The sequence below is a fragment of the Garra rufa genome, chromosome 2, assembly GCF_049309525.1.
Source record: "Garra rufa chromosome 2, GarRuf1.0, whole genome shotgun sequence".
NCBI classification, from domain to species: domain Eukaryota; kingdom Metazoa; phylum Chordata; class Actinopteri; order Cypriniformes; family Cyprinidae; genus Garra; species Garra rufa.
The window spans coordinates 20,506,097-20,531,406 of NC_133362.1; the positions used below are offsets into that span (position 1 = coordinate 20,506,097).

At 35.1% G+C, this 25,310-nt stretch overlaps 1 protein-coding gene across 2 annotated transcripts; it reads left to right on the top strand.

Moving 5' to 3' along the window:
* Nucleotides 1-452: 452 nt before the first annotated feature.
* Nucleotides 453-24,962, top strand: wdr35 (WD repeat domain 35). Of its 2 annotated transcripts, XM_073834959.1 has the most exons (29): nucleotides 453-660; nucleotides 860-977; nucleotides 1,102-1,173; nucleotides 1,287-1,379; nucleotides 1,489-1,617; nucleotides 2,449-2,582; nucleotides 2,753-2,918; nucleotides 4,553-4,701; nucleotides 5,291-5,416; nucleotides 5,490-5,675; nucleotides 6,150-6,182; nucleotides 6,522-6,578; nucleotides 6,686-6,746; nucleotides 7,542-7,686; nucleotides 9,845-9,914; nucleotides 10,373-10,426; nucleotides 10,504-10,613; nucleotides 11,154-11,370; nucleotides 12,121-12,201; nucleotides 12,829-12,965; nucleotides 14,385-14,588; nucleotides 16,146-16,292; nucleotides 16,490-16,622; nucleotides 16,741-16,851; nucleotides 18,970-19,134; nucleotides 19,709-19,849; nucleotides 20,122-20,278; nucleotides 22,431-22,671; nucleotides 23,031-24,962. In XM_073834959.1, the coding sequence occupies exons 1-29, from the start codon at nucleotides 637-639 to the stop codon at nucleotides 23,179-23,181; spliced, it is 3,612 nt and encodes a 1,203-aa protein (XP_073691060.1). In that variant the 5' UTR covers nucleotides 453-636; the 3' UTR covers nucleotides 23,182-24,962. The 2 variants fall into 2 exon arrangements, with proteins under 2 accessions (XP_073691060.1, XP_073691061.1); XM_073834960.1 differs by lacking the exon at nucleotides 6,522-6,578.
* The last annotated feature ends 348 nt before the right edge of the window (nucleotides 24,963-25,310 follow it).

The window sequence follows — 25,310 nt, forward strand, 5'->3', positions numbered from 1 at the left end:
TTATATAATGGGTTAGCTAAAGACTATAATATAATATAATATAATACAATACGAGGGTGATTGGTGTGAAAGTGACTGTACAACTATTGCAAAGGCTTTCACCTTTTGTCTCTGTAACTAGCTAATGAATACTATTTAAAAAAAATACTGTTAAAATTACTTTGAGATGGAGTTTAACATGTCAAAATGCAGGTAATGGAAATTTTTCCGTGATCTATTTCATGTCAGCCTCATATAATCATAATTAGGCTGAAAATCCATTCAGATAATTTTATAATTAATTAGAATTTTTAAAAAATAATATTATCACAAGCGATTCAGTTAAAAAAGTGTACTACAAAGTAATGAGTGGAGAATTACTAAAAGAACTACAAATACCGTGGACGCCTTAGTCAAATATCATTTCCGGGCCAATTGGTTACCTAGAAACCAAGCAAACCGTTTTACAGCAGCATACATGCATGGGACATACACTAAAAATGCAAATGCCGTGAAGAACGGATTTATTAATCAGTTCCTTTAAAAGAAGACAACGCTTCAGTCATCGGGAACAAAAAACTCCATTTAGCATCCAAAAAAACGACAAAATTGGTTATTAAACGCTGAGGCAGGCTAGCAAGCTAAGCTAAAGCAAAGATGTTTATTTATCTCAGTAAGAAGGTAAGCGTAAAATCTTGCATTATAACTGTATCGCTGTTGACATTATAACAATATTGACGTTACTGTTATATAAATAATTTTCGTTTTATTTATTTTTTTAGTTCCCTTTTCTTAAAAAGGCGTTTTTTATGATTATGATAGCTGTTTCTGCGTATACGACTTGTTTATCAGGGGTGTTGGCTTTGTTGTGTGTCCTCAGATTGCAATTCCGAACAATACAGTTTTAAAGTGTGTGTCATGGAACAAAGACCAGGGTTTCATCGCCTGTGGAGGAGAGGATGGGCTTTTAAAAGTTCTCAAACTTGAGACTTACACAGGTGGGAACCTGGGACTGCCAGTATGTCAATATAGAGACAATCAAAATATGAGCTCCTATTTAACGTAGAATGTTTGAATGAAATCCATCAGTCAACCAATAGTTAATTACATTTTTTTTCTTAGATGATGCCAAACTGAAAGGCTTGGCAGCTCCCAGTAACCTCTCTATGAATCAGACACTGGAGGGCCACAGTGGTAAGAAAGACAGTAGAGATGTGTGACAAACTCTGTGTCTATGCGTTTTTTATTAGTCTTTGTGTGCATTGTTTTTGTGCTTTGACTCTCTGAGATTTAATTTTGCTATGCAGGTGCAGTGCAGGTTGTGACGTGGAATGAACAGTACCAGAAGCTAACCACCAGTGACCAGAATGGACTCATTATTGTCTGGATGCTTTACAAAGGTACAACTATGTAGAAAATACAGTAATATTTCATAAATATAAAACTCCAACCAGTTTTATGTGTGAATGCTCTTTTTGTGACACTTTTTTGTGATTGTGTGTCAAACAGGTTCATGGTATGAAGAAATGATTAATAACAGGAATAAATCTGTGGTGAGGAGCATGAGCTGGAATGCTGATGGTCTGAAGATCTGCATTGTGTATGAAGACGGTGCGGTGATTGTGGGCTCAGTGGATGGTAAGCACAGATATGGACTGTTTTTATTATAATTAGTATTTATTATTTTATTTTTAATTTAAAACGCTACAAGCAAAACTTTATTCATCAACTGCTCAAATTTGTGATTTTGTGTTATTTGGCGTTTTATAACAGAATAGTGGAAAGGAAACATCTAAAATGCACTTAGCACAATACAAAAGTTTTTAGTTAAATTAGATTTTAGTGCACTTTATTTATTTGTGTCTGTAGATTTCAATTACACTACATATCTTAAAAGGCCATTATTTCAAGATGAGCTTTTCTTTCTCCTGCACTGAGCCAGAAATCTCCACTTCAGTAGCACTTATGCACACTAGACTATATTCTGAAGTTTTTTTTAGGTGTTTGTTCATGTGTCATTTGGCTGATTTTATGCAACATTATTTTTCTGGCTGTTGACAGTGTTTTCTGATTTATGAAATAATAAAAAGAGATATTCAAACTGTAAAAAAGAAACAAAACACTTTAATATGTCAACAAAATTAAACAAGAATTTTGAACCTGACTTGAGCAATGTTCAGATTTCTGTTCTGGAAATGTATACAAATTAGTGCATATTTAATTTAATAACATTTCAGCAAAATCTGCAATTCTTTATATAATCAATCAATCTGGGAAAGTATGGTAATATCTATTTTTTTACCCTATTCACCTTGTGTGTTTTAGTAGTTTATTATTACATTATTTTATTTTTTAAAATAAAGCTACTATATACCATCAAGCTACTATATTATATAGTTTTGACTTTTCATGTTTGTACATTTTATTTGTGTTAATATAAATGTGTGTGTTTGTTTTGTGATCTTGCAGGGAACAGGATCTGGGGTAAAGAACTAAAGGGGACCCAGTTGGCACATGTGGCCTGGTCTCCAGACAGTAAGATCCTGCTGTTTGGAATGGCCAATGGAGAGATCCACATTTACGACAACCAAGGAAACTTCATTGTGAGTATTGAGATGCTGAAAAACACTTTTTGTTCACCATTGTGTCTTTAGTCAGCTACTTCTACAAGTTGTCCTCTGTGGATCCTCAGGTTTTTCACTTTTATCCAGTAAGTGGGTAGTACTGCTATTAAAAACACAATTTTGCTCTTATTGTGTGTGTTTATGCCCAGATGAAGATGACCATGAGTTGTTTGGCGAATGTAACGGGTGCCCTTAGTATAGCAGGTATTCACTGGTACCCCGGCACAGAGGGGTATCTGGAGCCAGACTGCCCCTGCCTTGCTGTTTGCTTTACTAACGGGCACTGCCAAGTGATGAGGCACGAAAGTGATGACAGTGAGTTTATGTTTCTTTATCTCTCTTTGTGCATGCTGAGTGACATACATTTTAGTACACAACTATGTGAAAGCCCTACCCTGGAAATCCAGAGATCTCGCGAGAGCACAATTTGAATTGTCTCTGCAAGACACTCTGGCCTCGAGCAATGATGCATGTTACTGCAATACGTAAGCAATTGTGGGAACCAATCAAATCGGTGTATCTGATGTAGGCGGGCCAGAGGCGAGCTAAGCTGATGACGACAGCGCTGCGACGTACGGAATCATTTAGTAAACATTGAAAGAGATCTATTCTACAGATGAAAATCAGTTGTTTGAAACGGCTTTGGCCGCTACTAAAGAGGAACAGAAAGCCACGCTCGAATCGTTCCTTTGCAAGAAGGACGTTTTTGCTGTTTTGCTGACTGGATACGGCAAGAGTTTAATCTATCAGTTAGCTCCGCTGGTAGTTAAGCATGAAGAGGAACAGATCCGAAGCGGGCAATGCCAGATAGCATTCGGCAGTCTTGAGTCCTGGCTGTTAAAAAAGAAGTGGTGATAAATGTTATCGAACAAGGTCTACCGGGACAACCTGATCGGGATTGTGGTGGATGAGGTCCATCTCATTTACAAATGGTAAGAGTCACTTGGTAAACTTACTGTAACGAAAAACGGAACTATTCAATAGTAATATACAGTAGCCTAACTTGAACAGGACGATATGTCTCGCTGCTGAATGAAACGCTAGTGCTAGCTTCTATCCACATATTAGTTGATAGTTAATGAATAGTTTGATCGGACCTAATTGTTTTAATGAGATTGATTCGGCTGTCGTAATTAATAGTTATTAATCTTGTCACATTGTTTATGTTATAACATTGAAATCCACTCTTATATGTTCACCGTCGCTCTGGATACGTCACACCATGTATTGTTGTGATTGGTCTGGAGTTATCCAATTGCGTGCAGTGAGAATTTCAAATGCATGCTTGGTGCCGCCCCTCGAGTTAGGTCCTTTTCATTGCTTGAGGCCAGACCCATAATCTTAATAGATTAGGGTCTGGATTTTTCCAGGCTATGAAAGCCTGTTTTCGCCCCTAAAAAAAAAAAAAAAAAAGGTTATTGTGACTTTTTATCTCACAATTCTGACTTTCTTTATCAGAATTGTGAGATATAAACTCAGTTCAGAATTGTTTGTCTCAGAATTGTAGGATATAAACTCACAGTTATGAGAAATAAAAAGAATTGAGAATTTTCTCATAAATGCAAGTTTATGTCTTGCAATTCTGACTTTTTTTCCCATCAAATTTGTAAGATATAAATTTGCACTTGCAAGTTATAAAGTCCAATTTTGAGGGGAAAAAAGACATATGTTCTAAAAATTGCAAGTTTATATCTTGCAATTCTGCTTGTATAACTCGCAATTGTGACTTTATATCTTCACAATCATGCAATTCTAAAAAAAAAGTCAGAATTGTAAGATGTAAAGTCGTAATTGGGAGAAAAAAAGTCAGAATTGTGAGAGTGAGATAAGTCACAATTACCTTTTTTTTTTTTAAATTCAGTAGCTGAAATGGGCTTCCATAGATATGAGTATGAGGGAGAAGAGGAAAGTGGAATAATTCATTTCTGTGTGTGCGTATATGTGTGTAGGTCCTGTGATCATTGAGACGGGTATGTGGCATGTGGCCAGTATCCAGTGGAATCACTGTGGCAGTGTTCTAGCTATAGCAGGATCACTCAGAAACAGCGGAGCAGAGAAAGACATGAATGTTGTTCACTTCTACACACCATTTGGAGAGGTTAGTACTAATCACACACATGCATCATATAGACACACCTTTTGAAAGTTCTACAAAGATAATACATCCTGTGATTATACAACTGTTCAAATGTTTGGGGTCGGTAAGACTTTTGTAATGTTTTCGAAAAAACTATTATGGTCATCAGGAATACAGTAAAAACAGCAATATTTTGAAATATTATTACAAATATGAATAACTTCTTTTCTATTTTAATTTATTTTACAATATAATTTATTTCTGTCATGGCAATGCTGGGAAGCCATTGCCCTAGTCTCTTCAGTGTCACATGGTCCTTCAGAAATCATTTTAATATGGTGATTTGGTGTTCAAGAAACATTTATTATTATTATTAGCAATGTTAAAAAAAAAATCCACAATATTTTCAGAGAACTGTGATAACTTTTTTCAGGATTATTTGATCACTAGAAAATTCAAAATAATTGAAAAAAAAAAAAAAAATAGAAATAGAATAAATAAAATATATAAAAATAAAATAATAATAAAAAAAAAAATAATACTCACCCCAGACTTTTTAACGACAATGTTTCTGTTGATGCACTGATGTATGATTTCATCATGTGTTTAGCATTTGCGGACTCTGAAGGTTCCAGGCAAGCAGATGACTGCTGTATCATGGGAAGGTGGGGGACTCCGAATTGGCCTAGCTGTAGATTCCTACATTTACTTTGCTAACATTCGGCCAGATTACAAGGTAATTTAGCTGTAAATAATAGCTATAAGAAACTTGAAAACAGCATTGAAAACATTTTACTTTGTCTTTGTAGTGGGGTTACTGCAGTAACACAGTGGTGTATGCATACACACGGCCTGATAGACTGGAGTACAGTGTGGTGTTCTGGGATACTAAGAATAATGAGAAGTTTGTAAAATATGTCAAGAGTCTCATGTCCATTACCACCTGTGGAGATTTTTGCATCTTGGCCACCAAAGCGGACGACACACATCCACAGGTACTGAAACCTTTTTTTCTGATCAAGAAGATTTAAATTTTAAAAGATTCATTTTAAATTAGCATATGTGACCCTGGACCACAAAACCAGTCGTAAGTAGGATGGGTATATATGTAGCAATAGCTAAGAATATATTGTATGGGTCAAAATTATCAATTTTTCTTTTATGCCAAAAATCGGTAGTAATGTAAAGATCATGTTCCATGAAGATATTTAGGATATTTCCTACTATAAATATATAAAAACTTAATTTTTGATTAGTAATATGCATCGCTAAGAACTTCGTTTGGACAACTTTGAAAGCGATTTTCTCAATATTTAGATTTTTTTGCACCCTCAGATTCCAGATTTTCAAATAGTTGTATCTAGGCCAAACCACACATAAATGGAAAGCTTATTTATTCTTATTGATGTATAAATCTCAATTTAAAAAGGTTGACCCTTACGATTGCTTTTTTGTCATTTCGTAAACAGGAGGACACTGAGGCTGAGGCTGGATCAGCTACGGTAAAGACACCACTCAAATCCTAATCTAGTAAAAAGATATGAAAATAATTCCATATGCAATCTAGTCACAGACACCAGAAAGCTACAGACAGGAGAGATTTAACAATAATACATGACTGTCGCTGTTTTATAGACCATAAGAAGACTGATTAAACAGACAGTTTTTGTTGTATCATGACATTTTACAAAGAAAGAATTAAACAACTAATAGTAGCTCTGAATCAGGGCTACTTCCAGTAGGACAGATAGTAGAAAGACATCATATTTTAATGCAAAATTTAATTACATCAAAATTGAGAAAGCTGTTCTTAAGCACCAGATGCAACCACTTTACCACAGGCATTTAATGAGCTGTCCAATCAAAACTCTTCAAAGGATCGGTCTAAGAGGAGAAAGGTATTATGACCATCTGCAAAAGATGCCTCTCAGATATTTCTGTAATTGCAATTGTTCTGAAGTGTACCCATGCAGTAAAGAGATGTCTGTCTGTACTTTGTCCATAGTATGTTCTGGTGTTGTGTAACTCCATTGGAACCCCACAGGACTCTAAATATATTGACATTGGTGAGTAAAACATGTTTCACTGATTCTATATGTATTCTTTATGCACATTCAGCAGGTCATTATTGCAAAATAAACTCTAAAAGCAAATAAACATATAAATGCACATTTTTGTTAAAATTATTTTATTATTTGAGATTTAGGAGAGCATTCTGTGATAGAAGAGATATAGCTAATGTTCCCTGGGACAATAGTCAGTTATGCATTTTAGAAAGTATTTATCATACAAAAATATTTGGTGGCGGGATGTGCCAACTGACTAATCAGAATCAAGTATCCCAGAGAGATGTGTATTAATGACCTTGCTTGTGTTTGTAATGATGAAACCCTTGTTATCTGATACAACACCAACATACATGGTGTGAAAGCTGCGGTGGGAATCCCGGCTCCTTTCCTCTCACTCTCATAGGCATCCTGCTAAATTCCTCCCCTGGTTGGTAGAGCATATCCGTTCCAGACATTCACCCTGATCTCTTTGTGGACAGATTCCAGAGTTGGAACAGCGACACATAACAGAATCTTTAGTTAAAAAAATCATAGAAAAACATATTTTTAGTTGAAGTCTGTCCCTGAATCCCACTCTGAATAAAGGTTTGTGTGATTGTCAGCAGCCTTTGAAATCACACAAAACTTCAACCGATATGCTATAAATATGCTAATGTCACATTTTTTTTTATTTTATATATATGATGTAACTGGTTAAAGGAAGTTGTCTTCTTCCATATGCCACAAAATGAGATTAATATATTGTAGCTGTTTTTTCATACATTTTTTTTGCTCTCTGTTTCACTGCCATAGACCCCTTGTTCGTCACCATGACAAAGACTCACGTGATTGCTGCATCTAAGGAGGCGTTTTACGTTTGGCAGTATCGTGTGGCTAAGAAACTCACTGCTCTTGAAATCAACCAGGTTGCCAAGACAAGAAAGGAAGGTCGAGAGAGGTGAGGGTCAAAGGTCACAGTAGCTTTTTTTCACGCTGTATTATCAGTGCTTATTTATATGTTGCACTGATTCTTTAGCACTGCCATGAAAGAGGATACACAATTAAAAAGCACTGCCATTTAAAACTTTGGGTTAGTAAGATTTTTGAAATATTTTTGAATCACTTATGCTCACCAAGGCTGCATTTATTTGATCATAAATGCAGTAAAAAGTGTAATATTGTGACATATTATTGCAATTTAAAATAGCTCTTTTATATTTTAATATATTTTAAAATGTAATAAATACCTATGATGGCAAATCTGAATTTTCTGCACTGATAATCTAGTTTTGACTCATGATCCTTCAGAAACCATTTTAATATGCTAAATTGGTGCTCGTGAAATACTACTTATTATTATCAATTTAGAAAACTATTGTGCTGCTTAATATTTTTTATGGAAACTGTGATTTATTATTTTTGGTGAGTACATGTAAATGTAGTTATGAACATAAAATGAATATATATATAAACATTGGATTATAAATATAATCACTTTTGAACAATTTAATGGGTTAGTTCACCCAAAAATGAAAAGTAGCCCATTATTTACTCACCCTCCAGGCATCTTTGGTGTAAATGACTTTCTTCTTTCAGACGATACCAAACGGAGTTATATTAAAAATTATCCTGGCATTTCCAAGTTTCTCTTTTTCAGTCTGAAACAAATCCAATAAAGTGCATCCATCCATAAAGTGTCTCACGTGGCTCTGGGAGGTGAGTAAAAGCCTTTAGCTTGAGCCAACTGGTTGTACACGGAATCCCTTCCGGGCGAATGGTGCAAGATGTCGGCGTTGAAGCAAAGTTTCCTTACTTGAGCAAAGGAAAACTAGGCTTCTCTTGGTTTATATTGAAATCCTCAGACATTTTTTACAAATCCTCATTTTGAACTTCTTATTCACAGCCATTGCTTTGTTTACCTTTCTCCATAGCGTGTCCGCATTTGTCACTTCTGAGCATCACATGGGCAACGCCGACATCATACATGCTTCCGTGTATGAGCAGTTGCCACAAGCTAGATTTCTCTTACGAAAACACATCGATTCACCACGGGAGGCCTTTATTCATCCCCTGGAGCCATGTGAGGCACTTTTTATTATGGATGGATGCACTTTATTGGACTTGTTTTGGACTGATGAAGAGAAACACCCACCTATGCCGTTCTAAAGCTTTGAAATGGCAGGATCATCTTAAAAATACTCTGATTGCATTCGTCTGAAAGAAAGAAGTCATATACACGTAGGATGTCTGGAAGGTGTGTAAATAATGGACTAACTTTCATTGTTGGGTGAACTATGCCTTTAATGCATGCTTGCTCAGTGGTATTTCTTTCTTTCAAAATTTTCAACAAATACTCAAGTATTAAAGGGATATTTCACCCAAAAATGTAAATACTGTAATTAATTGCTCACCCTCATGTTAGTCCAAACCCGTGAGACCTTTGTTCATCTTCAGAACACAAATTAAAATATTTTTGATGTATTCCGAGAACTTTCTTACACTGCATAGACATCAACGTAACTGACATGTTCAAGGCCCAAAAAGGTAGTAAGTACATTGTTAAAATAGTTCATATGACATCAGTGATTCATGACAGAATTTTAATTATTGAGTGAACTAACCGTTTAAATGCAGTAGGAAATAGTGATGATGTCATAATTTGAATGAGTTGTTTTAAAAACATTTTAATTAATATGTAGGTTCATTTCAGAGTGGAAATGTAGCTTTTTCAAATACTAACTGTATTTGTATACTAACATACTTTGTCCCATGTCTCAGACTCAGTGGCAAAATGAAAGTAGCAGATCTTTGTAATATGTAAGCTTTCATCAGAAGAAGTGATGTTTCCTATTGAGGCGTACAGTCTGTGGGCAGTCCTGTCTGCCCGTCTGTCTATCGGTACAGTGTGAGGGTGTGCTTGCTGACGGCAGCACTTTGGAAAAGTTCTGTTCGTGGCGGTGTGATGAAATCCTGCGACCCACACAGACTGGAACAGGACCCAGTGTTCTGTTTCCCTTCCACATGATAGAAATACAAGGCATTACCTCTCTTGCTTATTCCTCACTTTAACTGCACACTGTCTCTTTTCACTCCATCCTGCTGACTCTTTTCTCTAGGGTTTATCACATCGATGACAGTCCAAGCGGAACATCAGAAGGGACACTGAACTTTGCCAAAGCCTTCACAGTGAGTACACTCAGCTCAGACACTCACCTGTGGCTCTCTCAACCTCTCGTGAGAGGATTAGTGGGAAAAGCTGTCATAAAACACTGCTCAGCTCAGTCTGTTTATAAATTATTTTGTACTTGTGCTATGCTTTCTTTGATCCACACATCTTTAAGTGTCAAAGATGCTTCTAAGGGATCCAAATGTCAGAAAATGTCAGAGTATGGACCTTTTAATTTCATCCTGGCCAAATATATTCATATGACAGCTCCAGGGGAGCCGCTAAGGGGGGGAAAGTTAGGACAATTCTAAGGGCCCATGCCCTTTAGGGGCCCCCAGAGTCCTGGTTTGGTGTGGTAGGGGGGGCCCAACCTCATATTTTGTCATAGGGCCCAAAATTGCGAGCGGCGCCCCTGGACAGCTCTGAGAAAAGGGTCAAGAGAGTGAGATGTTTATGCTTTTTTTTTTGTGTTTCTCAGGCCACCAGAGATCCGATCTGCTGCATCACAGCATCAGACAGGATACTTATAGTGGTACGTCTGATTTGCACAAGGACACATGCTTTCTTTTAAAGTTTCTGTGCGATTGACGTGTGTTGTGATGTCTGCAGGGCCGTGAGTCTGGTATCTTACAGAGATACAGCCTGCCCAACATCAGCCTTCTGCAGAAATATTCCCTTACTTCCAGACCGTATCAGCTGTCCTTCAATTGTAACTCCAGGTCTGATTTCTCTCTCTCCTTTTTTTCTTCTCTTTTCTGATCCCATTTTAATTATATGTGACCCTGGACCACAAAACCAGCCATAAGGGTCAGTTTTTTTTTAAAATTGAGATTTGAACATCAGCTGAATAAATAAGCTTTCTATTGATGTATGGTTTGTTAGGATAGGACGATATTTGTACGAGATACAACTATTTGAAAATCTAGAATCTGAGTGTGCAAAAAAATTTGAATCTTGAGAAAATCGCCTTTTAAAGTTGAAGTGCTTAGCAATGCTTATTACTAATAAAAAAATTAATTTTGATATATTCATGGTTGTAAGTTTACAAAATGTTTTCATAGAACATGATCTTTACTTAATATCCTAATGTTTTTTGGCATAATTTTGACCCATACAATCTTTTGTTGGCTCTTGCTAGAAATATACCTGCTACTTATGACTGGTTTTGTGGTACAGGGTCACATATTGGCCATATTGGCACTGTTACTGTTAGGCTAATCACTCCTTTTTCCTGTTTTAAATGAATTGTATTTTTCTAGCCGACTGGCTATTATAGACATGACCGGGGTGTTGACGTTTTTGGATGTAGAACCTCGAGCTTCTTCAGGGGATGCAGAGGGCGGGTCGACAGCTGGAGACCCATCTAAATTCGAGCGCAAGGATGTCTGGGATATGAAGTGGGCTAATGATAACCCAGATCTGTTCTCCATGATGGAGAAAACTAGAATGTATGTTTTCAGAAACCTGGACCCTGAGGTGAGACATGGAGAAAAAGTTACATATTCATAATATCTGCATAGAGAAAACTCATAAATGGTAAGAAAGAAAGACTGAGAGTTTTGTCAGAGCTATTGCACTCTTAAGAATACAGGGTTCAGGAACTGCTGCCGTTTTCAAATAAACACACACGTGCACACACACACACACACACACACACACACACACACACACACACACACACACACACACACACACACACACACACACACACACACACCAGCCTCTGTAAATCACAGAGCACATGGGCTGTAGATCAGACCACCCACTGCAGAGATTCAGTAGAGCTTTTTTATTCCCACATAGAAAGATAGCAGGAAGTGTAGTTTACAGGTCTAGTTCACACATTATAAGCAATATCAGGGTTGCCAGGTTTTCACAACAAAACACGCCCAATTGCGAAACTAGCCCAAAACTAGCCCAATCACGGGGTTTCTCTGGTAAAATTGGCATTCCAGGGGCTAAATATCACATTATTAAGGTCACTTTGAACCACAGACCTAAAAAACAACCTGTTGCAACAGTGTTAAAGTAGCCCAATTCTGTGGGAAACCTGCAGACTTGGCAACACGAAGCAGGATTCACACAGATATTAAATATGTATATTTATAAATAACCAGTTTGAACTTTGATTTAAAAAGTCTATTTCATCAGTTGTTTTAATTTGCAACAGAATTAGTGTGAGTATTCTTTCCTGACAAGCTTATTTGTGTTGTGTATTGAACACAGGAACCAATTCAGACGTCTGGCTTCATCTGCCACTTTGAGGATCTAGAGATCAAATCTGTACTTTTGGATGAGATTATGAGGGTTGGTTGGAATATATCAGATTGAATATGAATTTATTTTTAACCAGTAAATGTCAGTGCATTTTAAAACAGATTTCCAGGGCTGAAAAATTAACACAATTGTATAATGGAAATGAACAAACCCTAAAAAAATTATATAGATATTAGCTGTGCCCTGCTAAATTGTTATGATGTCTATAAAATAATAATAATTACTTCTATTTGTAACCCTGAACCACAAAACCAGTCTCAAGTAGCACAGGTATTTTTGTAATAATAGCCCAATACACATTGTATGGGTCAAAATTATTTTACTTTTATGCCAATTGCCAAAAGTCATTGGGATATTAAGTAAAAATCATGTTCCATGAAGATATTTTGTAAATTTCCTACCGTAAATATATCAAATCTTAATTTTTGATTAGTAATGTGCATTTCTAAGAACTTTATTTGGACCACTTTAAAGGCAATTTTCTCAGTATTGAGATTTTTTTGCACCCTCAGATCCCCGATTTTCAAATAGTTGTATCTCGGAAAGCTTAAAATTGACCCTTACGACTGGTTTTATGGACCTGGGTCACATTTATGTGATCATAATTTGTCAGAAGTTGTGTGAACCCTTAATATAATTTTATATTTTATCTTTCAGGATCCAGAGGTTCCAAATAAAGATTATTTAATAAACTTTGAGATCCGTTCGCTGAGGGACAGCAGGGCACTTATTGAGAAGGTTGGGATTGAAGATGCTTCTCAGTTTATTGAGGACAATCCCCATCCACGTCTCTGGTGAGACACACACTCATTCCACACAATAAATGGGGCGGTTTATTTATTTATTCAAGCATACCTGCACACAAAAAGAGGAATGAATGAAAGCATAGACATAGGCAGTACGGAACAGTGTGTTAAAACATACTGTGTATTTGTGTATGTTTAGCAGGACTGTGTTTGTTATACATTCAAACACTCTTAAATGGTGATTTAAGAGTGTGCAACATGGCAATGTGTGAGTTTCCTGGAAGTGGAAAGCGTGAGGTCCAGATTTATAGTCTAAATAAAGTGTGAGGTACAGTTTTATGATCTGAATGATGATTCTGGCACTGGCAGGACAAAATGAAACCAGAAAGGCAGCACACTTCTGTACCTGCCTGACCATTAAGAAAGGGAAACCTAGATAAACTGGAATAAAATAAACTGTACTATTAACCACGCAGTTATTTAAGCTTGTGTTCATTTTAAAAAAATAAATCTTCAACTAAGACAGAGATGAAAGAGAGAAAGATGTTACCTGTAGTCATTAAGCATGGCAGTCTTGGAGTGGCTCTATTGATTTAGCAGCCCACTGGAGTTTTAGTGGCTCTGTCAGTTCTCACAGCACAAGGAGGAATTTCAGATTGGACTCTTGTTAGAGAAGCAGGGAGGTAAACCCAGCGATCTAACATACATTGACAGGACTCTTTACAATTTCCCCATTTGTTGAATAACTTATAAATGAATCTCTCGAAAGCAGTTAAGAACACATCCTGGTCACATTTGACCCCATAATCTAGCAAAAAAATAAATTGCATATCATATTATATTTTGCTAAATTGTATTTTTAGTTCAGTATTTGTTTTACTGCCTTTAATACAGCTTTTTAAATAAACATGACAATCCCTATTTAAGATTGCCATTTTTTCCCCCTTGATTTTGGGGTGAAATGAGAACAGTTTTGTGAGATTCACCTCTTGAGTGAGTTGTGAGTTGCTGTTAATGCTGTCAGACATGAACTGGAAAAGGAATCCTACAGAAATATGGTGTAAAGAAAAACAAGAGCTGTGTCAGCTCTCTTTCAGTCGGTGTGTGTTTGCTCTGATACAAGCGTGAGAGCTCAAAGGCTCTGTTGTTTGATTGTGCTCATCCTTTACATGCCAACATGTCAGAGGTCAAAGGTTTTCTTAGCTTTCCGTGAGTATATGAAAAGATTCACTTCACCCTCCTTGGCCACTTTTTGTGACTCAGTTCTCCAAAACTCTCCAAAACTCTTTCAGTCAAACAGATTTAGCTATATGCAGAATATGGTACAAATAAAAATACTTCAAATAAATAATTTCATCAGAACTAATGTATCATACACTGTGTCATAATCTCAAATTTGGTGCAATGTTTTAAACCTTTTTTGACAATTGAAAATTCAGTCAGTTGTATCTATGCTTGCACTTCCAGGCGTCTGTTGGCAGAAGCAGCGCTGCAGAAGCTGGATCTGAAGATGGCTGAACAGGCGTTTGTGCGCTGTAGAGACTACCAGGGCATTGAATTTGTGAAGAGATTGAGCAACCTACAGAGTGAAGCCATGAAACAAGCCGAGGTGGCCGCTTACTTTAGCAGGTTTGAGGAGGCAGAGAGGATGTACCTGGACATGGACCGCAGGTACGCAGAGACGTATGCATACTGTCATGCACAAACCTAGAGGAGATTCAGAAGTGTTTCTATCCTGTGTGAAATCTCTGTGGACAAGCACACTTTATTTAAAAAAATAATAATGTTAAATTGTTAAATTCCTTTGATTAAATTAAGAAAAAAAATACACAATTTAAGTGAAACCTTTTAAACAATATTTAAACAATTTTTTAAATGAAGCTAGTTATAAGACTAAATACACTACCAGTCAAAAGTTTTTGTACAGTAAGATGTTTAATGTTTAAGAAGTCTCTTCTGCTCACCAAGCCTGCATTTATTTGATCCAAAGTACAGCAAAAACAGTTGCATTTTAAAATATTTTTACCATTTAAAATAACAGTTGTCTATTTGATTATATTTTAAAATGTTATTTATTCCTGTGATTTCAAAGCTGAATTTTAGCATCATTACTCGAGTCACACGATCCTTCAGAAATCATTGTAATATTCTGATTCGCTACTCAAAAAAACATTTATTATTATTATGTTGAAAACAGCTGAATTTTTCAGGTTTCTTTGATGAATAAAATGTTAATTTAGAAAGCATTTATCTGAAATAGTAATTTTTTGTAACATAGCAAATGCCTTTATCGTCACTTTTGTTTAATTTAAAGCATCCTTGCTACTTTCTACAATCCCCCCACCCAAAAAAATATATAAAATAATAATAATAATAATAATAATAAAAAAATGTTTCTTCAACAGCAAATCAGCATATTAGAATGACTTCTGAAGTATCATGTGACACTGAAGACTGGAGTAATGCTGAAATTTAGCTTTGATTACAGGAATAAATTACATTTTAAAATATATTCAAATAGAAGGCATAGAATTGAATGAATAGTTATTTTTAAATAGTAAAAATATTTCACAAAAGCACTGATTTTGCTGTATTTTGGATCAAATAAAAGCAGGCTTGGTGAGCAGAAGATACTTTTTCAAAAAACAAATATTCTTAATGTCCAAAAACTTTTTACTGGTTGTGTAAATATAATAAAAATGACAAAAGCACGAAAACACATTGCAAGAACTACATTTAAAATGAAAAGCTAATTTAAAATATAAATATAAATATAAATAATACGAACACTGAAAATATAGAACTGAGCAGGATTCAAACTCATATGCCCCACCATGCAACATATACTTATGCAACATATAAGTCTCTACTTTAACACTGTATTACAAATCTTACAAATGTATATTTCTACATTACATACTTTTTATTTTTATTTTTTTTTTCTTCAGTTTTTTGGCTTTTTACCAAACAGAAGCTATTCATATTTCTTCTGGCATGCAACAAGGGATTACCATATTTTAATTTAATGGAGTACTAAATTAAATAAACTACATGGATGGATGACTTTTAGTTAAAAAACAAAACAAAACTTGTCTTCGAGTCATCTTCCATATGTGTCTCTGGAGTTTTGTTTATGCGGTTATGCCCAACATTTTAATTAACTAAATTGAAAAAGAAATCAATTATTTTTGAATGCTCATCTTTCATCTTTCTCCCTCTGGTCTCTAGGGATTTGGCGATTGGTTTGCGTATAAAGCTCGGTGATTGGTTCAGGGTTCTGCAGTTGTTGAAGACAGGATCAGGTGACTCTGATGATGCCCTTCTGGAGCAGGCCTACAACGCTATTGGAGACTACTTTGCAGACAGACAGAAATGGTAGGCTGTTTAAGTGCGAGTGTGCATAGTTGTTTATAAATATATGTATATGATTTGTTTGTTTTTATTTAAGCATAAAGGCATTAAATTAAACGTTTTTTAAGATGATGAGTAAGTTAATTCATGTGTTTTAATTAATTTAGTTATTATTATTTGAGTGCTGATACAGAGACCTGAAGTGTGTTTGTGTTCCACAGGTTGAATGCAGTGCAGTATTACCTGCAGGGTCGTAATCAGGAGCGTCTGGCTGAATGTTATTACATGCTGGAGGACTATGATGGTCTGGAGAGACTTGCAAACTCACTACCGGAAAACCATAAACTGCTACCAGTGTGTTCTTTCTCTTTTTTTCTCTCTCTTTCTACTTGTTTCAAAACAGACTGAGCAGTTATGTTTGGTTCAGGTTGTCTAAATGGCTTGAACTGTGCTTTATTGTGTGTGTGTGTAGGACATTGGTCAGATGTTTGTTACCGTGGGAATGTGTGAGCAGGCCGTCAGTGCATTTCTAAAATGCAACCAGCCCAAAGCAGCTGTGGATGCCTGTGTGCATCTAAACCAGGTGAGTTTTCATACACAAATATACACAGGGCTTTAGCTGGTTGTATGGCTTTGATATGTTAGGAATGTTAAAGGTATAACATGTATTAATAATATATTAATTATATTAAGATTACAGTATATTAGGGCTGTCAATTGATTTTAAAAAATGTGACCATGGACCACAAAACCAATCATAAGTAGCACAGGGTATATTTGTAGCAATAGCCAACAATAATAATAAGCCAACAACAATAGCCATCAAAATGATTGATTTTTCTTTTTATGCCATCATTAGGATATTAAGTAAAGATAGTGTTTCATTATTTTATTATTTAATATTTTCTACTTTCTAATTTCCTACTATAAATATATCAAAACTTAATTTTTGATTAGTAAAATGCATTGCTAAGAGCTTCATTTGGACAACTTTGAAAGCGATTTTCTCGATATTTAGATACATTTTTTTTATTTTTAGTACCCTTAGATTCCAGATTTTCAAATAGTTGTATCTCGGCCAAATATTGTTCTATTATTTTCTCTTGTGGACTATTTGTAAATGTCTTTTATGTGAAATATGTTATTCAGATTATAGGTTGTTTTTGCACCCTCAGACAGAGGCGGACAGTGTCTGTACTGTGTTTTTCTTTGGAAAACCTTCACTTCACTACATTTCCAAAAATAATATCGTACCATTTACTGCACTACATTTCATACATAAAAGTAGTTTTTTTTACCTTTAATACTTGAGAACATTAAAAATTTAGTACTTTCTTGTACTCAAGTAAATCTTTGAATTACTTTTACTTGAGTAAAAGTAAGAAAATACTAGATTTCTAATATAATTAAGTATTAATTAATATGAAACGTTGAGCAGTAAATACTTAATTACATTAGAAATCTAGTATTTTCTTACTTTTACTCAAGTAAAAGTAATTCAAAGATTTACTTGAGTACAAGAAAGTACTAAATTTTTAATGTTCTCAAGTATTAAAGGTAAAAAAAACTACTTTTATGTATGAAATGTAGTGCAGTAAATGGTACGATATTATTTTTGGAAATGTAGTGAAGTGAAGGTTTTCCAAAGAAAAACACTCTGATAAAGTACACTTTATTCTTATACTATTAATACTTTTTAAATTTACTTGAGCAAGTATGAATACTTCACTACTGTCCACCTCTGCCCTCAGATTCCAGATTTTAAAATAGTTGTATCTCTGCCAAATGTTGTCCTATTCTAATAAACCATACATCAATTGAAAGCTTATTTATTCAGATGTATAAATCTCTACCTCTATCTATAAACCCTCATGACTGGTTTTGTGGTCCAGGGTCACAATATAATTTTAATTTATCTGTTCATTGTAGTTAAAGCATCTGGATACTTTTTAAAGAAAAAAACAAAAGACAAGGAACAAGAGAGTGCTATTTGCTTTTCTAATTTCTTAGAAAACTCAGAATATATGTTTCTCACACCTAAACTCTAAATAATAAAGTAATATCAAATAATATAGTAACTTCCTGGATAGGTTTTTTGCAGATGGTATTGTCAGTCACACATACAAATTATGCCGTTCTTTACTTGCAGGTGATATTTAATATTTTTTAGTCTTTCATAAATTAATTCCACTGTACTGTAATTTGTTAAACATCTCTGGATATAATTTCTAGATACATTTTAAATAAAAAGCTATTTTCTTTATCATATACTGATCTGATAAACAACGTGCGCACACAGACACACACTTGTACTGCTTCTCTTGCAACAGTTTCTTTAGAAATCACACAATGAATGAAATAATTATTATCCATAATCTGCATTAAAGACATTGACAGCCCTATTTAATATGCATTTCTCAAAAGACCTCTTTCTCCCTTTCTTCACTGAATGCATTCTGACTCACTGCCTTTTCTTCTGCTTTTTTGGCCATTTAGAGATAATGATGCTTCTGTCATTAGTTTAAATGAGAGGTTCAGAGAGATAGTGCTCATCATCAGTTCTACTCAGAGATCCAGATGCAGCTGTAACGTCATCACACTCATCTGCTCATGAAACCTGTCTGTGATGAATGTTTAGATGTTTGATGGTAACAAATGTGTGAAACAGTAAAAATACATTTCAATTTTATGCACTTTTCAGTGGAACAAAGCTGTTGAACTCGCAAAAGACCACAGTATGAAGGAAATTGGACCTCTGCTGTCTAAATACGCCTCACATCTGCTGGAGAAAAACAAAACTCTAGAAGCTGTAGAGCTCTACAGAAAAGCCCATCACTTCCTGGATGCCGCCAAACTCATGTTTAAGGTATGTTAGTAACAGCTTGTGTAAAAATTGTCAGTGTTTTTTTTGTCATTTGTTACTCACCCTCATGTCGTTCCAAACCCTTAAGACCTTTGTTCATCCTGGGAACACAAAGAAATTTTTGATGAAATCCAAGAGCTTTCTGTCCCTGCATAGACAGCAACATAACTACTGTTCAAGGCCCAAAAAGGTAGTAAAGACATTGTTAAAATAGTCCATGTGACATCAGTGGTTCAGCCATAATGTTATGAAGCTGCGAGAATACTTTTTTTGTGAACATTAATGTGTGTCGAAGACTGACAAGGAAGAGAAGAAATTGTTAAATAAAGTTGTTATTTTTGTTTTCTTTGTGCAAAAAATTTTTTTTTGTAGCTTCATAAATTTACGGTTGAAACACAGATGTCCCATGGACTATTTCAACAATGTCCTTACTACCTTTTTGGGCCTTGAACATGGTATTTCCGTTGCTGTCTATGCAGGGTCAGAAAGCTCTCAGATTTTTGGGTGAACTATCCCAAAGTCAGGACGTTTTGAAACTGTAAAATATTTTTAGATTACACACTTTATTTCACCTCAGATTGCTGAAGAAGAGGCGAAAAAGAGAACACGACCTCTGCGAGTGAAGAAGCTGTATGTGCTTGCCGCCCTGCTGGTGGAGAACTTTCACACCCAGATCAAAAGCTCACAGCAAAGCAAAACCAAGGGCAAGAAATCAGAGGTACTCGAACTGTTCACACATCCTCATACAGTACATACTCAGAACTCTTGTTTTCTGGATGTACTTAGATTTAGTACAGGACTAACCAAGTACGGATTTGTTATCATTTGTGATCTTTGCAAAGAGCTCTGGTAGTTTGTAACTCTTGGTGCTGTGGTCTGCAGCTGCAGCCTGACTCAATCCGAAAGCATCAGAGCGGCAGGAAATCAGTTGTGATGAAGGGCTCATTTACAGCCTAGTGGTGGGTAATTTGTGTGTGTGATTTATTTCAGGCTACCAATGCATTAGCAGGGCTGTTAGAGGAAGATGAGTCGTCTTCAGACAGCCGTATCCTGGATGACGCCTGGCGTGGAGCAGAGGCCTATCATTTCTTCCTGCTTGCGCAGAGACAGCTGTACGAAGGCAAGGTGGAATCGGCCATGAGGACAGGTGACACATAAAACCCAATAAGTTGCGATAACATTCAGTTGAAGTCAGAAATTTACATACACCTTGCAGAATCTGCAAAATCTTAATTGTTTTACTAAAAAAAGAGAGATCATACAAAATGCATGCATTTTTATTTAGTACTGACCTGAATAAGATATTTCACATAAAATACATTTACATATAGTCCACAAGAGAAAATAGTAGTTGAATTCATAAAAACGACCCCATTCAAAATTTTACATACACTTGATTCTTAATACTGTATTGTTACCTGAATGATCCACAGCTGTTTTCTTTTTTGTTTAGTGACAGTTGTTCATGAGTCCCTTGTTTGTCCTGAACAGTTAAACTGCCCCCTGTTCTTTAGAAAAATCCTTCAGTTTCCACAAATTCTTTGGTTTTTCAACATTTTTGTTTGTTTGAACCCTTTCCAACAATGACTGTATGATTTTTGAGATCCACATTTTCACACTGAGGACATCTGAGGGACTCAGATGCACATATTACAGAAGGGTCAAACACTCACTGATGCTTCTGAAGGAGAAAGGATGCATTAAGAGCCGGGGTGTAAACTTTTGAACAGAATGAAGATGTGCACATTTTTCTTATTTCACCTAAATATATATATATTTTCATTTAGTACTGCCTTTCAGAAGCTACAGATGATACTTAAATGTTTTCTGGAAGACAAAATTCCTCAAATTCAAAAAGTTTTCACCCCCTGCTCTTAGTGCATCGTGTTTCCTTCTGAAGGGGATAGTTCACCCAAGATTATTCATTTGCTGAAAATGATAATGATCTCCATATAAATATTCAGAGTTTTGTAAGTGTGTGTGTGTGTGTGTGTGTGTGTGTGTGTGTGTGTGTGTGAATGCATGCATGGTATGTCTGGCCTTGTCTTGTGTTAAATCGCTCACCTGAACTGAGAAAATAAACACAAAGTGAAGTCTTTATAGCATTCGGTCCACACATACACGCTCGCAAAAAACGTTTGCTTACATGAAGGTCTAGACAAAATGTTTAAACCACAGATTACATCATACATATCCAAGACCACCTGGACAAGAGGTGTGCATGCATGTATGTATATGCGTGGGTTAATTTGTCTGTCTTTCAGTTAGCAGTGTTTTCAATGCATAATAATATTAAAATCTTAAAATGGTCTTTTAAAAGCTACTTAAGTTAGGGATGCACTGATATTAAAATTCAAAAAATATACACTGCTGTTCAAAAGTTTGGGATCAGTAAGATTTTTTATTTTTATTTTTTTAAAGAAGTATCTTATGCTCTTCAGAAATCATTCTAATATGCTGATTTTTTTAAATAATTTTTTTTATCAGTGTTGGAAACAGTTGTGCTGCTTAATATCTTTTGGAACCTGTGACCCTTTTCTTCTGTATTTTTTTATGAAAAAAACTTTAAAAAAAAAACAGCATTTAAAATAGAAATATTTTCTAATTATTAATTTCTTTCAAAGAAACAAACAAAGAAAGAAAAAATGTTCTTACCCCAAACTTTGAACAGTAGTGTGTATTGTTACAAAACATTTTTATTTAAAATTAATGCTGTTCTTCTTAATGTTTTATTCATCAAGAACCCTAAAAAAGTATCACAGGTTTCAAAAAAATATTAAGCAGCAGAACTGTTCTCAACAATGATTCTAAATTAGCATACACGAATGATTTACGAAGGATCATGTGACACTGAAGACTGGGTTAATGATGCTGAAAATTCAGCTTTGCATCACAGGAATAAATTCTATTTTAAAATATATTAAAACAGAAAACCACTATTTTAAATTAAAATAATATTTCACAATATTACCATTTTATTCTTTATTTTTAATCAAATAAATGCAGACTTGATGAGCAGAAAATACTTATTTAAAAGCATTAAAAATCGTACTGATTTCAAACTTTTGAACGGCAGCGTATATTAATAAGTTGATAATCATATTTGTGTCGTGACAGATAACCAATAAATAGCCATTATTAAAATTCCATACAAGTAAATTTAGGCAACACAACATTATATTGTACAGTATGAAAAATGTATATTCACATTTAAGATTTAATGAAAAAGATGTATTTAACATGTCTTTTATTCCTCAAATGTAAAGCAATGCAATAATTACTTAATTCTCTATTTCTAGCTCTCCATCTCCGGGACTATGAGGATATTATTCCTGCTGTAGAGATTTACTCTCTGCTAGCCATCTGCTCATCTACCAACTGTGCGTTTGGTATTTGCTCACGTGCCTTTATAAAGCTGGAGTCTCTGGAAACACTGACTCCAGATCAGAGGCAGCTTTATGAAGACCTGGCCCTGGAGATCTTCACCAAGCACAGCCCTCGAGACACCCGGCAAAGCCAGCAAGACAGTCTGACTGAAGGGTAAGACAGGAACGCAACAGCCAGATGTGCTTTACAACCTCACTGAGCGAACAACCACTGGAAACATTTCTCAGGCCCCGTTTAACAGATAACTGAGGTGAATCCTTCGTTGCGGTTGATACACAGAGCTGTGAGGTCACAGTGACGCAAGTGTAAAGTAGTGTGAGATGAGTAGCTAAGGGTCAGCGTACATGACGTAGGCCTGTATCACAGTGGTGTGCTTCTCTTTTCGTGATGTCTTCAACATGCATTCACCAGTTTGAAACAATGTTTAACTATATGAGGAAGCCTGATTAATGAATCAATCTCTCTCTTTGTCTTTTATTTTTTCCCTTTTTATCACTTCCTTTCCTTCTCAGGCCGGAGGGCAAGTTGCCCACCTGTATAGTGACAGGAAAAGTGATATCGGAGTACCAGTTCTGGCTGTGCAGTGTGTGTAAGCACTGTGCTTTGGAGCAGGATATCACACAACACAACTTCTGTCCTCTCTGTCACTCCCCAGTGGCATAGATTTTTACCATCTCTTTCCCAAACTCAGCTCTTGCTTCATCAAATGTCAGTCTTTTTGATGTATTGTGGGACATCAAAACTCTGCCATAGGGGATGGCTTAAAATATCTAATTTGGATATTCAAACTAATTATTATATATATATATTTATACATTTCATTTCTTTTATATGACATTTTCATATATTTATGTAAATAATAACATTATTTTCACTTGCCTAACAATATTCTGCGCAATAATTTCTCTGTAAATCAATTTATAGAATCATCACGTTCAACTCAATTTGGCAGTTGACATAAAAATTTGTAAAACATTGTTTAACAGTTTACTAAGGAATGAATGATCTGGGTAAGAGATACAGTTGAGGTCAAATGTTTACATACATATTGCAGAATCTCCAAAATGTTATTTTACCAAAATAAGAGGGATCATACAAAATGTGTGTTATTTTTTTATTTAGTACTGACTGAAATAAGATATTTCACATGAAAGAGTTTACCACAAAAGAAAATAGTAGTTAAATTGATAAAAAATTACACCGTTCAAAGGTTTACATACACTTGATTCTTAAAACTGTGTTGTTACCTGAATGATCCACAGCTGTGTTTTTTGTTTAGTGTTAGTTTTTTATGAGTCCCTTGTTTGTCCTGAACAGTTAAACTGCCAGCTGGTCTACAAAAAAAAAAAAAAAAATCCTTCAGGTCCCACAAATTCTTTGGTTTTTCAAAATTGTTTGTGTATTTAAACCTTTTCCAACAATGACTGTGTGATTTTGAGATCTATTTTTTCACACTGAGGACAACTGAGGGACTCATATGCAACTATTACAGAAGGTTTAAACGCTTACTGATTCTTCAGAAGGAAACACTATGCATAAGGAGCCTGGGGTAAATTTTCTTTTCTGAAAAACATTGAAGTAGCTTCTTAAGGGTAGTACTAAATGAAAAAAAATATGATATTTAGGCAAAATAAGAAAAATTTGCACATCTTCATTCTGTTCAAAAGTTTTCACACCCCAGCTCTTAATGCCTCGTTTTTCCTTCTGGGGCATCAGTAAGTGTTTGAACCTTCTGTAATAGTTGCATATGAGTCTCTTAGTTGTCCTCAGTGTGAAAAGATGGATCTCAAAATCATACAGTCATTGTTGGAAAGGGTTTAAATACACAAAAATGCTGAAAAACAAAAGAATTTGTGAGACAAAAGAATCATGATTTTTCTGAAGAATAGCAGGCAGTTTAACTGTTCAGGACAAACAAGGGACTCGTGAACAACTATCACGAAGCAAAAAAAAAAAAAAAAAAAACCCCAGCTGTGGATCATTCAGGTAACAACACAGTATCAAGAATCAAGTGTATGTAAACTTTTGAACAGGGTAATTTTTTATAAATTCAACTATTGTTTTCTTTGTGGACATTTTATGTGAAATATCTTATTCAGGTCAGTACTAAATAAAAAATAACACACATTTTGTATGATCCCTCTTATTTTGGCAAAATAATGAACACTTTGCAGTTTCTGCAAGGTGTATGTAAACTTTTGAACTCAAGTGTATAAAGACATTTCACTCAATTTGACAATTAAAAACGAGCACAAACATTGTTTAACTGTTTGCACAATTAAGAATGAATCATCTAGCTAATAACTGTATGTTTTTATTTGTGATGTTTTTTAGTTATAAAAACAAAATAAAATGGATTCAGTGTATCTTGTTATTTTAGCGAACAACAGAACATCAATTTTGCCTTGTAATCTGAAATGTTACTATATATACAAAAAAATGCCTCAAACAAGACAATCTTTTAAACTTTGCTGTTTAGTCAGTTCTGATTTGAATCGAAAATGTACGTATTTAATTTTTAGAAACCTGTACAGTAAAACTTTTACAGGTGATTTCTGTCTTTTACCTGATTTTCACCTTGTCGTATGTCACCCAATGCTGCCCTCTACAGTCGGTTTCGAGTACTGACGCTTTTGACTTAATGTATTTTGTTACTTGTTGCATATGCTTGATACATTCATATTTTTTCTCTCTGAGCATAACTGACGACATTGTTAATTACTGGACAATAATAGTTCATTTTTCTTTACTTTTTTTTTTTTTTTGCCTAAACCTATTTTAAAAATACATAC